Here is a 16,776-nt window from a genome sequence, read left to right as displayed (position 1 = left end):
ATCAGCCAGGAACAGTCACAAGTTTCCAAATGGCAGCACTCTCAATGTTAATGTGTTGTTATGTTAAAATGTTATTGTAGGTGCTGCCACCTGCAAAGTTGCAGCAGCTCCTGACTGCTTCTACACTACAGAACAGTACATTTTGTAAGTTACATGTCATTGTAATATCCAATTAGGACATCGCAGGCAAGGATTTAGCCTTCTCCTCAATTTCTCTTTCTGGAACTTTGAGTTCCCCCCGTTTTTGCTTGGCAGAGTGCGTGAGAGCATTTGATTTTACCAGAAGACTGTGTCTAGTTTTGCCACCTTTTGCCTCAGCCTCGTCTGCATATTTTTCTGACATTGTGGTCAGATCTTCTACGTCAGTTTCCAACACCTTCTTTCTCTTTTTCAAACCATCCACTTCATCTTCAACCTTTTTTCGTTTTCTTTGGATGGCTTCTTGCCCTTTCTTTCTTTTCTCTTCTTCAAGATATTGATGGTATTTATGTCGAGAATTGGAGGCTGAGGATAGCAGTTCCTTTGTGATTTCAACTTTGAGCATTCCACCTTCTTCTTCTTCTTCTTTCGGCTGCTCCCGTTCGGGGTCGCCACAGCGGATCATCCGTATGATCCGCATAGTGATTTGGCACATGTTTTACGCCGGATGCCCTTCCTGACGCAACCCTGGTCGCCTCTTACGACACAGGGATATGGTACACCTATTTTAACCGGGGTATACACCGGCCCAGTATACTGGTACTCATTTCGCCGACCTCGGAAGGATGACAGGCTGAGTCAACCCCCTGGTGTGTTAATTCAGTGGCCCAACGGGGCTTGAACTCAGGACCTTTTGGATCCCAAGCCGCTGCCCTAACCACTGCGCCAACACCAGGCTCTTTGAGCATTCCACCTACCAGTACAAAATAATCAATAATCTGACTCAGTGCCACAAGCATGCCTTCACCCAGGTTGTCCTTCTCTATCTGTCTGTTGAGGGAAAAACCCCTCTCAACAGATGCCTGACCATGGGAAACTAGCAACACTTTACGAACTATCCCCCACAACTTCTCAAACTTCTTGTTTTTACCCACACATTCATAGAGTACCACATCTACCCTGTCACCTTCAACCTTGAAGTCCTTGAACCTAGACCAGTTCACACCCTGCTACATCCTGCAGTAATTCCTTGTAACTCGCAACCAACATATCTACATTATCACCATCAACTCTGTACAGAGTCACCAAATTTTCCAACAGGCATTTGAATTTGGACTTTGAGTGTTCTTGATCAGTCACCATCAACCTGGGATCCAGACAAGCCATATCTCTGGCTAAACTATACTTAAGAGGAGACCTTTCAAAGATTTTGTTGACACATTTCACCACAAATAGCCTACATTCTTCTTTGAAATGAAACACCTGGCGTTCACTGATGGCCTTGGTTCTCAGGAGGGACTTCAGTTCACTTTCAGCCTTGAAACCAACTTCAATCTATTTGTTTTCTACCCTTTCCTTTTCAAGATCCAGCTTTAACAAGTCATATGCAGTAGAAGCATTTTGTAATGCAACTGGCTTAACACACCTCTCTAACAAATTTCTGACAAGTCTCTCAATATCATGAACAAGAAAGGGACCCATTGGCTTGTCTGTTTGGTACAAGGCTAAAATGGTTCAACTGCACTGGCTACTGACCTGAACAAAGACAGTTTTGCAACAGATAGCTTATCATTCATTGCACCATGCAGAGTTTTGTAAGAGTTGCTGGTTAGTTTAGGCTTCTTCTTGCTTTCACATGCCTCAACAAATAACTTCAGGTGAGGCCACAATAGAATAACTCTGCTACAGACAGGACCATTCTCAACCCACCTGTGCTTACAAAATTTCAATGGGAAGTCTTTACACCCAGTTACATCAGTAAAATCATCGTGCCAGGCAGAGGCATCTTTAAACAAGTTGTATGGACTGGAGAGAATATCACCAAGATCCCAACCAGTGTCACGAGCACCGGTCTGGAACGCTCCATGAATGACATGGAGGCCACAGCTCCCAATATTCATCAGGCCCATATCACAATCATCCTTAATTTATTTCCCCAATTTGTCATAAAAAGATCAATTCACTGAAGGGCCATCCATAGATACCTGCAACAAACCACTTCTACGTAGATTAGAAGTTGATGCATTGAAGTGTTCCAATAAATCAGTTGCAGCAGCATGACCAATGAATTGTGATGTTAGGTATCTAGTGTGGACTTGGTCATGGTGCCAAAGTCTGACATGAATGTCTAATTGTTTATTTTTAGTCTTTGTTTTCATGCTTTCATTGAACATCAAAACATATTCACTGTCTTTATTTATGCGACTCTTTAGAAGAGAAGAGAAGTGAGGAGCAAGCCCAAATTGGCAGAGATATCTACATTTTGTTTCACCGCAGACAAATGTTTCGGCAACAGGATGCCCTTGAAACATCTTTTTAAATAAATCAGAAGTTCCCTCACACGAACGAAAGGAATAATGCGACTCGACACATTTCATTGCCCACAACACTTCTGCTATTCGAGTCTGTGTTCCACCACATCCAGGTCTAGAAGAAGCTGGCACTCGAACAGGATGAGCAGCAGCCTGAGGGGCAGCAGGCTGAAGGGCAGGGGCAGTACGTGCTGGATTTGCATCTGAGGTTGTCGCAGCTCCCGTATTAAAATAATCTCCCATTCCACCCAAAGTTGAACCTTCAGACCACATAGCTAAAAAATAGAAAAGTACCAGGTATGTATTTACATTGTAATCAAATACATACCAGATACCATGCATACTGCGAGACAATTTGGTCAATCACTCAATGCCCAAAAGATCGTTGATCATAAATCAGAATAGGCAAACACAGTTTCACTCACCTTGTCGATGTTTTTGTCCTTTACCATGGACGGTGACGGCAGAAACTCCCAAGCTTTTCACAGAGAAAGATTTGCGGCACACACGACAATGAGCAGAAGATCGACATCCGGGATCTTTCTCCAACCATCCTTTGAATTCCGGTTTATCAAACCAGGTAGCTTGGAAATAGCATTGTCCAGGCATCCTTTGATGTATTGTGCATATAAATTTGGGTCAACAAATTCTATAAATGCCGATGATAATGGATATAATAGGCGTATTGTTCAGCTCTTTTATCGTGATGACAGCGATCACAATGGCGGCCGAAGTTTGCCGAGATGACGCGAATGCAGACACGTGACCACTTTGGCAGCCACGCAAAAACAAAGCCACGTGCTCTGGCATGAGGGCGGGCAGGAATGAAATGCGACCATGCCGCTTAACCGGTAAACAGTTTTTTTCAATAAAATCTCATTTTTTAGAATACTAGTGCAAGGAAAATGAAACACCCTTCACCAAATAACAGGAAAATCTGATTTTTATTGACTTTTGAACATTTTCCTGAAATTTAAGGACATTTAAGTACTTAAATTGTACAACTCAGAAATGTTGGACTTTTATGGGTTTTAAGGACCCGTAGAAACCGTGTGGAAGGGACTTTTAAAATTTTGCTATGCGTTTCCGACCACAATCTATTATCTGAATCTCGATATTCCCCAAAGTTGAGGGCACGAGTGGTAAATTTGATTGGTCGAGATGAAATAATATTTTGTCCAAGTACTGCAAAACTGGAGGTTTTTGGAAGTGCAATAAAGGTGAATTGTGTTCCGCAGTGTTAAAGTATATCATGAAATTACAATTTGAAAACACGTTTTTTTTTTCAGAAGATTACCAGTTGATGCATCCTCTTTTACACTGCCTTATTTAACATGTTAAAATAGTTATTAATGCCTGTTGTTTGTGTTCTTCATGATGTCTCTAAACACAGTAAAGTGATTTTCGATTTCATTTGACGGCCAGACAGGCTGAAGCAATCACCTTACTCCTTTCTGTGCATGCACACTCGGGATGAGATTCTATACAAGTCGCCAATTTCAGAGCCAAAGTACTGCTAAACTGCAGGATCGTGTTCTGAATCATGTTCCGAGACATGTTCTACAGAGTTCAAAATATAAAATTCAATTGAAATTAAGTAATCCCTCAATCATAGACTGACGCCTATAGACAGACAGAGTGAATCAATTGCTTAACTCCGCTTTGTATTTCGTGTGCAGGTAGTTATTATGGGCTAAGAACCTCTGCTGTGAGAAAGCAGCAACAAGAGGCAGCTGTTTGAATGGTATTATTCACCAAGATTAAAAAACAAACAAAACAAAAACATTGACCATTTCATCCTGCCCCAAGGGGTGGGGCCAAAAACGATAAGGCACTTGCACCGTCTTATCATGTGATGATCATAACTACCAAGTTTGCTTCATTTCTTGTGGGGATAACAAGATACTGCACCTATAACATGGCACCAATGAACCACTGAATGATGTTATGACATCCTATTCAACCCTGATTAGGTCTACCACCAAAACAGTGAAGTGCTTTAATGATCTCTTTATTGAGAATGTACATAACCACAGGTTTGCACCAAGATGATCTATGAAGATGATCAGAGGTCAAAACTTTTTTTTGTTTTGTATACATAGTGGATGCGCGTGGAAGAGCTGGTACAATGAATGGATCAAGGCGGAACAGACAAAAATAGGACGCAAAACACGCATGCATGCGGTGGACAAAATGGATACAGAAGGAAACTCCAAGGAGGGAAAACCTTAATTTATTTACTGCTGAATTAAAAAAAAACATATTCTTCATCAACTTCTTTTGTCCAACATGTTTGGCTCCCCATATCTTCTTGCTTCCTTGTTATTTTCCCTTTGGCTTCCAGGCCTCTGGCTCAAAGGGGCCAGGTCTATGTTTGCTAATGAGACCCTCTTGAAACTCCCTCTCACTAAGCTCTTGGTCCCTCTCACTCACATCCTGACCACGCTTGCAAAACAGTTGTTGCCTTGCTGCACCTTTCTGTACCTCCTGCAGGAAAAGCAATCAGCTTTTAAATTTTTTTTTTCAAAGAGTTAACTTGGATAACAGCAAGAAGCATGCGAGAAAAGGTAAGAAAAAAAAACAAAAACGAAAAAAAACCTGAAGAGTTGGAGGGTCATTCCTGCGTCCACGGATCCAAGCTGTAGGAGGATTGCAGAAGAGGAAACATGAATTTGAATCATTCTAATTAAAATGGGAACATCAACTAAATATCTTGATAAGAGATCTCTCAACCAAGACAAGGTTAAAATCTCATTTAATAGATTTTTCTTACACGAGTAAGCCTCATATTTGAGCTCGAGGGTTCCAATTGGAGATTGTTGATGGTTCTCAGTACAGCCAACTCATGTTATTAGCAAATTGGTAGCACTTGAAATTCTGCCTCAGAATGAAAATAATGGAAACTAGAATGGCACTCTTCAACGTCACGACATTGCCAGTTATGCCTCTGCACACATCATTACTTCATGATACATACTTGTACCAAGTTTGATTTAAACCCCTGAACCCAGATTGAAAAAATTAAATAACTCTGGCTGCCAGACAATGCATCCGAGGCTGAAATATAAAACATATATTCCCCATGACTACCAGATCATAATTGTGAAGTTTCATCTCGATTGATGAAGTGATTCAAGATAAATAATTTTTAAAAAGATTTTTGTTGAATCCAATATGGCTGCCAGACTCTGTGACCTATTAATTATTTGTGAACACCCTGGTATCCTGAACACAAAAAATTTCATACTTATGGGATAAATTGGATGACACATGCCATAATGAGGTCATAACTAAGCCACCTGTGACATAATAAAAAAAAAAATCACACTTTTTTCCCATGGGGAATACTTGACGTGCCAAGTTTCAATTTTTTCCATGGAACGGTTTCGGTGATGGAGGTCCAAAGTTTTTCATTTTTAAAAACATGGCTGCCACACCACGTAATCTATGATGTCATAATTATCATTAAAACACGAGTCGTCACACTGATGGTGAAAATTTAGTGTCAATCGGATAAGCGGCTGCAGAGAAAACAAAATTAGCATGTATGGACGAACAACCCAAAAACAAAATGCCTCCATCGACTTCATCAGCAGAGGCATAAAACGAAATAATTAAAAACTTTAACAATGGAAAAATTAAATAATTGAGAAATAAATAATGACAAAAAAAAAAAATCGAAAATTGAAAAAAAAATATTGAAAAAAAATAAAAGAAAAACTAGAAGGGTACTCGGTCGAGCGCATACCTCCATCACGCAATGCCTGATCCACGAGAACATATCTGGCCCACTACATTTTTGAAATATCATGCTATACAGTACTATGTCGTTCTTGTCCCCATCTCTCAATGGTAAAGAATCACTTAAAAATTCTAGTAGTCATATCCGGATCCAGATCTTCACCAAAATCTAATCAGTTCATCCTTATCACACACCCAACCCAACCTGTCCACAAAATTTCATCCGGATCTGTCCTGCATACAGACAAACAGACAGAAATGGGTGAAAACATAACCTCCTTCACCTTTGGCGGTGGAGGTAATTAAATTAAAATGAAGGAGAAATTTGTGGTATAGCCTGCGGGCATGCAGGGCGGGGCATGATGATGGGAGGAGGGGTCGTCGTGAGCATCGTGTCTGCCAGGAATATAAGGAGTACGCGCCGCCTGAGGCGTTGTAGTGATGCAGTAGTCGCCCGGCTTGTGAGTGTGCTGAGTACGTAATAAAGGAGAGCCGCGGGCAAAGTACGCCCGCGCTCGCGCTTGTGCAACACAGCCCGGCTCGACTGTTCCCCCGCTCGTGTCTGCCTGCCAAGCATCTCTATCCACGACACCACAGTTGGCTGACGAGGATCTTCGGATCGGCGTGTGCAGGGCGGCAGCGAATAACCCGTGCGGTTCCAGACTACGGAGCCAAGGGTCTCGCCAGCACGAGCATGGCAGAAGGTCGGGGCACGGCGCACGGGCGCGTGCCCGTTTTCGGGGGAGATGACTTCGAGTTGTTTTCTGAACAATTGGGTTGCTACTTCCGCGCGAATGATGTAGATGATGAAGAGAAACGCAAGTCGATCTTGCTCGCCTCGCTATCAACGGAGCACTACCGGCTGCTGAGTGATTTGGTGGCTCCAAATAAGCCCAGTGATGATGGGCTATCGTTTCAGGACATCGTGGCGAAAATGAAGACCCACTTGGCGCCAGAGAAGTCGTTGCAGCTCGCGCAGTTCCAGTTCGATCACCTCGCGAAGGGTGGCGAGGAGCGCGTTGCAGACTTCGTAGCACGGGTGAAGCATTCGGCCGTGCCTTGCAAGTTCACGGCAGAGGAGCGTCCGGCACGACTCAGAGATCGTTTTATTTCGGGTCTGCGAGACGCGAAGATGGTAGCAGCCATCCTGCGGTTGACCGACGTCACATTCGACTCGGCGGTCGGGACTGCTTCGTCTGTCGAGCAGACGCTCACAGATGTCCGCACCATCGCTGGCCAGGACGTAATGAGTAGCTCCAGCTGGGGCATGTCGGCTGGTCCCGAGGTCCACGCGGTGACCCAGATGCCGCAGGTCGCACATCCCGGAGTTCACGCAATGACCCAGGCGCCACAGGTCGCGCAGCCCGGGGTCCGCGCGATGACTCAGGTGCCGCAGGTCGCATGCGCGTCTGGCGGTGTGGGACGAGGGCGCGCACCGCAGCACGGTCGCACCGGGAGCGAGGTTAATTTCCAGGGGTGCTGGGGGTGTGGTGGTCCGCACCTGCGACGAATGTGCCCGGATAAGAACACCGTGTGTTTGCATTGTCACAAGGTGGGACATTTGAAGCGTGTGTGTCGGATGGCGGGGGCCTCCGTTGGGGTCTTGGATGACGAGGTGCGGGAGGACCCCAGTGACCTGGAGATCGGCCTGCAGCCGGGGCATGGCGATGCCGGCGGGCCGGAGCAGGAGATGCAACCACGGTTGAGTCTGTTTTCCGTTGGTCCGGAGATGACGACGCCGTTCATGGTGGAGGTCGAAGTGAATGGCGAGCTGACCGTGTTTTGCGTGGACACCGGGGCTGCAGTATCGGTCATGGGCGAGCAGGCGACTCGTGGTCTTCGCGGTGTTCGCCTAGTCGGGACGGCCTTGTCGCTGTACACGTACACCGGTGAGGCGATTGCACCGCTTGCGAGGGCTGACGTCTCAGTGCGCTACCGAGGTCGACGCACCCGGCTCTCGGTGTTCGTGGTGCGAGGGGAGGGGCCCGCCCTTTTGGGTCGGGACTGGCTGGCGCACCTCGGGCTGGATCTCCAGTTCGTACCTCCAGGTGTGCCGGTGCTCTCTTCGATGCTTTCGTCGAGTACCGAGGGCGAGGTTCTGGCGGCGGGAGCCATGTCGATGCAACGGGAGCGGCCGTTCGTTGCTGCCTGCAACGGTGGTGGGCGGTGCGGAAGCAGCAGGGGCCGTGCCAGCTCTCGCGATGAGTTCTCGCGCTTCGGCTGCGTTCATGAGGCAATGCGCGCCTGTGTTGTTCGGGCAGCTTCAACGGGTTGCGGTGAGCCCGTGGCGTTAAAGGAAGTCGCGAGTCACAACATCGAGTCAACAACCAAGAGACGGACTCGTGATGTGGGTTGTGGGTTGCTGTTCATTGCATATTTGTTTTTCATTGCTCGAGTGATGCGGTTTAACGTTGTTGAAATAAATGCCAGTAGTTCCCGTGTGAGAATGGGTTTGGCGGAGATCAATCGATGGGTGTTGCAGTATGGCCAATGTGAGGTGGTGGCTTTGGGAGCGGTGGTGGCGAATAAAAAGGTTTGGTTGGCCTTCCATTGCCCCGGGCCGCGGGTAGTTGCTTTGTCATGTGCAGGGATTTTGTCGAAAGAACGCGCTGTACAGAAAAATGAGTTTGCAATGGTTCAAATGATGTTCTTAGTGATTTATGACGAGCCTATGGTTGGAGTGTGGTTTAAATGGAGTTGCTACCGTCTAACTGCCGTGTGGGTCTCGGATATCGACTCGGAGCCAGGACTGGTGCGCTGGTCGGCGTTACCCCCACCTCTGGTTGCGGCAAGGTCAGACGTGCCTGGCGCCGGGGGCGCAGCTCTCTGTGTTCGCTCAAGGCCGTTGAGACGGGCATTGGCGTCTCAACTGATTGTGGTGCGTGGGTTGTTATGGAGCATTGGTTGCGTCCAGCCAGCGGCGCTGTTCAGCGCCCCCATCCAAGGTCAATCGAGTCTGGCGCTGGCGCCACGGCTTCCAGACAGCGGGATTCCGGCCTCGGAATGTTTATCTGCTTCAGGTCTGCCTGGGGGAGGTGTGCCGCCTTGTGGGCCGGAGGCGTTTGATGGTGCCGGGGGAGGTTTGCTCGGGAGATCGCCGCGGCCTCGCCGAAGGCTATGTCAGCATGAGCCGCCTGGGGGCGTTTCCGCTGTGTAGTGCTGCTGTGCTTCTCGCCTTGCTGCTTCATATCGGTAACGCGGTCAGAGTTTGGGAGGTGCTGTGTGCACCTCCGTCTTCGGAACCTGGCGTGGCAGCTCCACTAGCTCGCTTCCACGCATTATATGATGTGATGTGCTGTTATACTTCGCTGTTTTCTTTTTTGTGCCTTGTCTACTGTTATACCGTAGTTCTTCGTGCTGTTTATGCTTATTATGATGGTGATCATTTAATAATCATAGTTTTAGGAGGGAGGAGTGTGGTATAGCCTGCGGGCATGTAGGGCGGGGCATGATGATGGGAGGAGGGGTCGTCGTGAGCATCGTGTCTGCCAGGAATATAAGGAGTGCGCGCCGCCTCAGGCGTCGTAGTGATGCAGTAGTCGCCCGGCTTGTGAGTGTACTGAGTACGTAATGGAGGAGAGCTGCGGGCAAAGTACGCCCGCGCTCGCGCTTGTGCAACACAGCCCGGCTCGACTGTTCCCCGCTCGTGTCTGCCTGCTAAGCATCTCTATCATGACACTACAACCACCACCACCACTTTGTAACTTTGTTAAATAGAGCAGCAAAGCTATAACACGGTGAACAGTGGGAAATTGTTTTTATAACATATAAAGTGATGAAAATGAGGGATTGCAATGTTGACAGAGGATAAAGTGCAACCGACTTTGTATCAATGAAGAACTTCCTGGTAAACAATATTGCGAATTTTGTTTTCATTAGAATGTATAAAAGGTCCCGTGGGGCTGCCCACTCTGCTCGCTGCCATGTACACATGGCCACGTGTGAATGGCGGCACTTGGAGACTTACACCGGCAATATTGAGGCTTTGTCCTTTGGATTTGTTTAGTCATACGGCAAAGCAGAGTTTGATTGGAAATGCCAGTCATTATAATGGGCTTTTGCGCAAGTCTATCATTTTAATGGAGCAAACGTATAGGGTTATGTATGTATGTATGTATGCATGTATGTATGTATATTTATGATCATAATGTTTTCTTCTTCTATTCTTTAACAAATTCGACCATGTTAAATATGTATATATCGATATACATATTTGAGCAGTGTGTGTGTGTGTGTGTGTGTGTGTGTGTGTGTGTGTGTGTGTGTGTGTGTGTGTGTGTGTGTGTGTGTGTGTGTGTGTGTGTGTGTGTGTGTGTTCATATTTGCCGCCTACACCTTTTGACCCACGGGACTCAAACTTGCTATGAAGACTGTTCACTCCATCAGGGTGGTTTTGCACTATAAACCTCTCCCCCAAACCCCACCCTCCCTCACACTATCCCCACCATGTGTTTGCTTCCATATACTGGGTGAATCCTTTCACCCATGGGGCTCACTCACACTCAGCATAAAGTGTGCCCGCTCCTCCAGGATAGTTTTGCACTTTGCCACACGTCCTGCCCCAACCCCACCACCATTACCCCATCATCCCCCGAATGTGTGTGTTTGTTCCGATTTGCCGGCCACACCTTTTGACCGATGGGGCTCAAACTTGCTATGAAGACTTGCTTTCATCAATGATCTCTCGGACTCTCTGGAAAATCCTCTATTTCTCTTTGCTGACGACTCCACCCTCTGCCGTACCATCTGTTATCCCTCAGACCGGCAAGCAGCAGCTTCTTCGCTCACTGCAGATCTGGATAAAATCACAAACTGGTCCAACACGTGGAACATGTCTTTCAATCCAGACAAATCTCACACTCTCACTATGTCTCTTCGAAAGGACCGTTTACAAAACCCCCCCATCCACTTTCTCAACAATCCTCTGGAAGAAGTCTTTTCTTTCAAGCTTCTAGGTCTCACTATCTGCCATGACCTTTCCTGGGAAAGTCACATTTCCAAACTCGCCTCAAAAGCCAGTCACCGACTGGGAATCCTCCGTCGTGCTAAGTCCTTCCTCGGCCCTCTTGAGCTCCGGACCACTTACAAAGCTTTTGTCCGTAGCCTGATGGAGTACTGCTCTCCCCTCTGGGCTGGTGCTCCTGCCTCCCACCTTTCTCAGCTTCACGCTGTCGAAACCAGGGCATTTAAGATCATCGGCATCTCCCGCAATGAAGCTGAGTCTTTGGGCCTCTCACTCAATCACCGCAGGTTGGTCGGTGGTCTTTCTGTCTTCTACCGACTCCTCTCCAGCCTTGCCCCCCCTGCTCTCTCTGCGATTTGTCCCCACCACATTTCCACAGGGCGCTCAAGGTCCGCCAACAACCCCCTTCTGGTAAAACTACCAAAATCACGAATCACTGCTCATCTTCACTCTTTCATTCCTCTTTTTCCTGCCTTTGGAATAAACTTCCTCACTCTATTCTTTCCCATTCTTCCCTCCAGGCTTTCAAAACAGCTGTTCACCACCACCTCTTATCTTCCCCCATCCAAATCCTCGATCTTTTCTACCCCCGATAATCCACCCAAGCCCACTTCCTTCATTTCTCCTGCTTTCCTTCCTGAAAGTCCCTGAAATGTCCATCTTCTCTTCGCCATGTTCCCCGTCCCATCCCCATCCCTCTCCCTTCCACAGTTCACCTAATGTGTCTGTTCCCCACTGTTTTGTCCCTTCCACTCCCGCCCCTCTTGTCTCATGCCTCCTTGCTGTGAGTTGTGTGTTAGCTCTCATACGAGCCTCGACCAAGGTATACAAAAAAAAAAAAAAAGACTGTTCACTCCCTCAGGGTGGTTTTACATGATAAATCTCCCCCCAAAGTCACCACCCTCCCCCCCCCCAACACAGACCAGCCCCACCACCCACCATGTGTGTTTGCTTCAATCTACTGAGTACACCTGTTCACTCGTGGGGCTCACTCACACTTGGCATAAGGGTGTCCACTCATCAAGGATAGTTTTGCACTTTGCCCCAACCCCGAACCCCCACCCCTATGACCCCCATCACCCCCCTATGTATTTGTTCAAGAGGGAGGGGGGGTTATGCATTGTTGGAGAAACAGGTCATAGTGCAAAACCATCCTGAGGAGAGTGAACACTTTTGATACCCCATCCCGCAGGAGTGAACAGTCTTCATGGCAAGTTTGAGCCCCGTGGGTCAAATGGTGTGGCCAGTGCATCAGAACAAACACACAGAGTAAGGGGGGGTGATGGGGGAAATGTTGGGGGCAGGATGTGGGGCAAAGTGCAAAACTATCCTGGGGGAGTGGACACTTCATGCCAAGTGTGAGTGAGCCCCATGGGTGAAAAGCTGCTCCCGGTATATGGTCGAGATGGTGTAAAATTTTGTCCAAGTGCAGTACTGTTAAACTGGAAGTTTTGGAAGTGCCAACAAGGTCATTTGTGTTCTATCGTGTTCAAGTATATAGTTCAATCGAAATAAAATAAATTTAAAGGCTGTGGATAAATTCAAAAAACTTTTTTCAGACATTTACCGCCATTGATGCACAGTCTTTCACACCACCTTATTTCACAAGATAAATTAGTTATTTGTGCCTGTTGTTTGTGTCTTTTATGACGTCAATAAAAACAGTATGTTTCTTGTTCAGAATGATTTTAAATTTTGTTTGACTGCCAAACAGGTAGACGGAGTGAAAAAATTACCTTACTTCTCTGTACGTGTGTGGAATGGGGATGGCATTCCATACAATTTACCAAATTCAGAGCCAAAGTACTGCAAAACTGCAGGTTCGTGTTCTAGTGTTCAAAATATAACATTCTATTGAAATTTAATAATTCCTCGACCATAGACTGTCTGTTGACTGACACTGCACTATGTATATGTATACTGACACTGTGCTCCACACGTGTGGTAATTACAACATCGCTACAGCCAAAAATACATACTTTTTCACCCCTCCCCACCACCCCAATCCTTTACTTCCTTACCATCCCATTCTGGCGTGATGCTGTCCGGTGTGTAATCCTCTTCATTACAGCTCCCAGATGGCACCATGATCCTGCGAACTTTCTTCTTACTCCCTGCACACTCATATTTATCCTCATGGTATACAACAACAAATATTCACAGTTGCCACACTGCATACTGAATATTTCTAAATGTTTACAGTACATGAGCATTGCAAAAGTGGTCAATTAATGAATATGTGTGCTTGGTTGATGCTCGAGTGGTGATGAATAAACTTTATGGCAATAAATTTTGAGGTTCAGAGAGACCAAATTCTGAAATACTACCAAGTTGGTTTTTATATTGAGACATTTGAGATTCTATACTTGTGGCTTGATAGTAGACTCCAGTGGTGGTTACGGTCAGTAGATGCTCAAAATCAGGCACACATGCCCGAGGACCTCATATACAGGTACTTGTGGTCTGCTGATTATGATTTGGTGACGATATCTTTGTGAGTGTCCATATGCTAGTAGTACGTATGTATCACTGGAAAAATGTGAACCAAAGTTTTCCCATTTGTTTTCACCTTCCACAAGGTAGTACTTGTTTCCAGCTGGATCTTCCCCCACAAGCCTCTGGGTGATACGTCTGCTGGATGGAAGCCAAGAGGCGATTCCCAGCCACAGACGCTTCATTGAAACCGAGGCTGTAAGATGAATGACAGTCAAGTGAGGTCGTCAGGTTACACCAAGCTCATGTAGTCAAAGCTATGCACGAGCAAAAATCTCAAACATTCTGCTTTGATAATAATACACAGCAATTTTCACAGACCTACGTTCAGGTTATCGTTAAAGGTTATCAGGGGGGGTTGGGCCCAAATTTGGTCCATATTTTCAACGTCATAATGAAATTGCTCTCAACTCGTCTTGCATCAACGACTGTAAAAAACATTCAGGTTTTTAGATCCTCGTGGAGGATCTCTAAGTCTTACTCACGTTGTTGTTCTTCATCTTCTTCTTGTGGACTTTTTTGTTTCACAGCCTACAGTTTTCATCGAAACTTCCTGAAACTTGGCGTATATATGTAAAAAATACCCTGCGCAGACAGTAACCATCTCCGATTTTGAAAATTCCTCCCAGAAAAAAATGTTATGACGTCAAAATATCTCCGCTAATGGAAATAGCCTTAAAAAATTATCTCCGAAACGAGGCAAGCTTTTTGAATTCTGTTTGCGGTAATCGAACAGGGCATTAGCAGAGATGAATTACCGCACATATGATACATCACTATGACGTCATATCAATTTTTATGACGTCATTCCTATTTTTTGACATTTTTTGTTTCACAACCCAGAGTTTTCATCGGATCTTCGTGAAACTTGCTACGTATATGCAGAAAGCCCACGCGCAGGCAGTAACCATCTCCGATTTTGGAAATTCTTCCGAGAAAAAAAGTTGACGTCATAATATCGCCGCTAATGGAAATGGCCTATACCATTATCTCCGAAACTAGGCAAGCTGTTTGTATTTTGTTGCAGGAATCAAGCCGGGCATTAGCACAGATAATTTATCTCAAACCTGATACATCACAATGACGTCATATTCGTTTTAATGACGTCATCATTAAGAGGACGAGGATCTTAGCTCATTTGAGCTTGTTTTGTGACGTCATCGTTAAAAAAAAATACAAACTCGCCGCCGATCGACGAAAGGCGGTTTATCTCACAAATATAAACAACATGGGAGCTCATCGGTTATTTATTGAGGACTTTGACCGACGTTAAATTAAAAATATATATTGAAAATTAAAAACAAACATACGTCAGTGCGTTTCTTTTTCTTCCTCCGCATCATTCATTAAAAAGTAAATAATAAAGTCCGGCATCGGCACGTTCGAACTTTGCGCTTAATCCACAATTTATCAAAGATCGGGAACTAAAAGAGCATCACCGACATCCGGTGCTCGATCCTGTTGATGAAAAACTGATTATATCCGGCACGAGACATGAAAGGGAAAACAGGTCGAAATTAAATATAAAAAAGGGCCAAAGGTTCGGTGACTTGCGGAAAAATTACCTTTTATTCCAATTAAGTGTCTTTCCCTTTTCATAGATCACTTATCTTAACGGCACCAGCAGATAACTCACGTCAACATATGCATAGAGATCTGATGACAACTTTACCGCCATGACCGACAAACATTGTACAAAGAGTGAGATGATTAAACTACCGAAAGGGAAGAGTTCGCTGGACGTGCGTCACACTCAGCAAGTACGGCAGCATACTACATCATAAAATATCTGAATAGTAAATTTTGAGTTTTAAAAAAAACTACACGAATTTGAAATACGAAATAATAATTTGAAATTCGAGGATTTTCAAAATGATCCCATAATGCCGTGCGCGCCGCCCTGTTGGTTATAACTTATATTCACGAACCTGAAAAACGACGGCATCAGTATCTCAACAATCCAGCACGTTTATCCCGTTATTCTGACTTCCTGCGATGGAAGGTTTACCCTCACTATTTGGCTTTGTTCGGTCTTGTTTACCTTTTTTCTCACTTGTTTATCTTGCCAACCAATATGGCACCCGCGCATTGCATTATGGGTACTGAAACGACTCAACGCTCGATGGCTTCAAAAAAACAGCCACATGGCGGTTGTGTGGTTGCGAGACAATCAATCGGACAAAACTAATTAGCATTTTCCTGCTTGCGTGGAATTTAAAAGTTCTTTTAACGACATCGAAATGTCAATCGAACCAGGAGATGTGTTCCGTTAGCAAGCGGCTTGCTATCGCTTGCAAAGCCAGCCATTAACCGTTCCGTTGGAGTGCTTGCTTAAAGGCGGCACTTGGCGAGCGCTTTACAAGCTCATTGGTAATGGAACACACTCTTGGACCTTGGTTCTTGGCACCACCTAACGATTAGAGTTCATAGAACACCATACCCCACGCAGTGTTCAGGTATATACTTCAATTTTCATACAACAATGATTTTAACAAGCTCAAATGAGCTAAGATCCTCGTCCTCTTAATGATGACGTCATAAAAACGAAGATGACGTCATTGCGATGTATCACGTTTGCGATAAATTATCTGTGCTAATGCCCTGCTTGATTCCTGCAAACAAAATTCAAGCAGCTTGCCTAGTTTCGGAGATAATGATATAGGCGATTTCCATTGGTGGCGATACGATGACGTCAACTTTTTTTTCTAGGAAGAATTTCCAAAATCGGAGATGGTTACTGTCTGCGCAGGGTATTTTTTACATATTGTTACGGCTGTGGAAATTCGCAAAGCACCATATAGTTCCTTCGATCAGTTATGCCGATAAGTTTGTGTTCAGATAGATTTCCCCACCGTTGTCTAAAGGGCTGTGATCTTTGAGTTAGCCATTTTTCTTTTACTATCGTTATTTTGGACCGACCGCCATTGCTACCACCAAAAAGCGCCACAAAACCACAACAACCACGATTACCGCAACCACCTTCTCGTCAACCGCCAACATCCCCACAGACAACGAACAGCCGCCTTCACAACAACCACCTTAACCACCACCGCCCAACCACACCACCCTCACGCCCACCACAAACGCGAGCCACACCACCCTCACGCCACCATAACCCCAGCCACGCCA

At 45.6% G+C, this 16,776-nt stretch overlaps 1 protein-coding gene across 4 annotated transcripts; it reads right to left on the bottom strand.

The window, feature by feature from the left end:
* Positions 1-4,445: 4,445 nt before the first annotated feature.
* LOC147025164 (NADH dehydrogenase [ubiquinone] 1 alpha subcomplex assembly factor 2-like) lies at positions 4,446-15,761 on the bottom strand. 4 transcript variants are annotated; one of them, XM_085885842.1, is made up of 5 exons: positions 15,576-15,761; positions 13,724-13,843; positions 13,176-13,268; positions 5,049-5,089; positions 4,446-4,937 (listed from the first exon to the last, which is right to left on the bottom strand). In XM_085885842.1, the coding sequence occupies exons 2-5, from the start codon at positions 13,830-13,832 to the stop codon at positions 4,773-4,775; spliced, it is 408 nt and encodes a 135-aa protein (XP_085741968.1). In that variant the 5' UTR covers positions 13,833-13,843; positions 15,576-15,761; the 3' UTR covers positions 4,446-4,772. The 4 variants fall into 4 exon arrangements, with proteins under 4 accessions (XP_085741968.1, XP_085741967.1, XP_085741966.1 ...); XM_085885841.1 differs by lacking the exon at positions 15,576-15,761 and adding an exon at positions 15,087-15,187; XM_085885840.1 differs by lacking the exon at positions 15,576-15,761 and adding an exon at positions 14,958-15,174.
* Between the last annotated feature and the right edge of the window lie 1,015 nt (positions 15,762-16,776).

This window comes from Eptatretus burgeri, chromosome 6, assembly GCF_056783735.1.
Source record: "Eptatretus burgeri isolate ZD-2024b chromosome 6, Ebu_testis_v1, whole genome shotgun sequence".
Classification (NCBI taxonomy): Eukaryota; Metazoa; Chordata; class Myxini; order Myxiniformes; family Myxinidae; genus Eptatretus; species Eptatretus burgeri.
The sequence above is the reverse complement of the archived record's forward strand: the minus strand, read 5'-3'. Positions and strand labels throughout refer to the sequence as shown.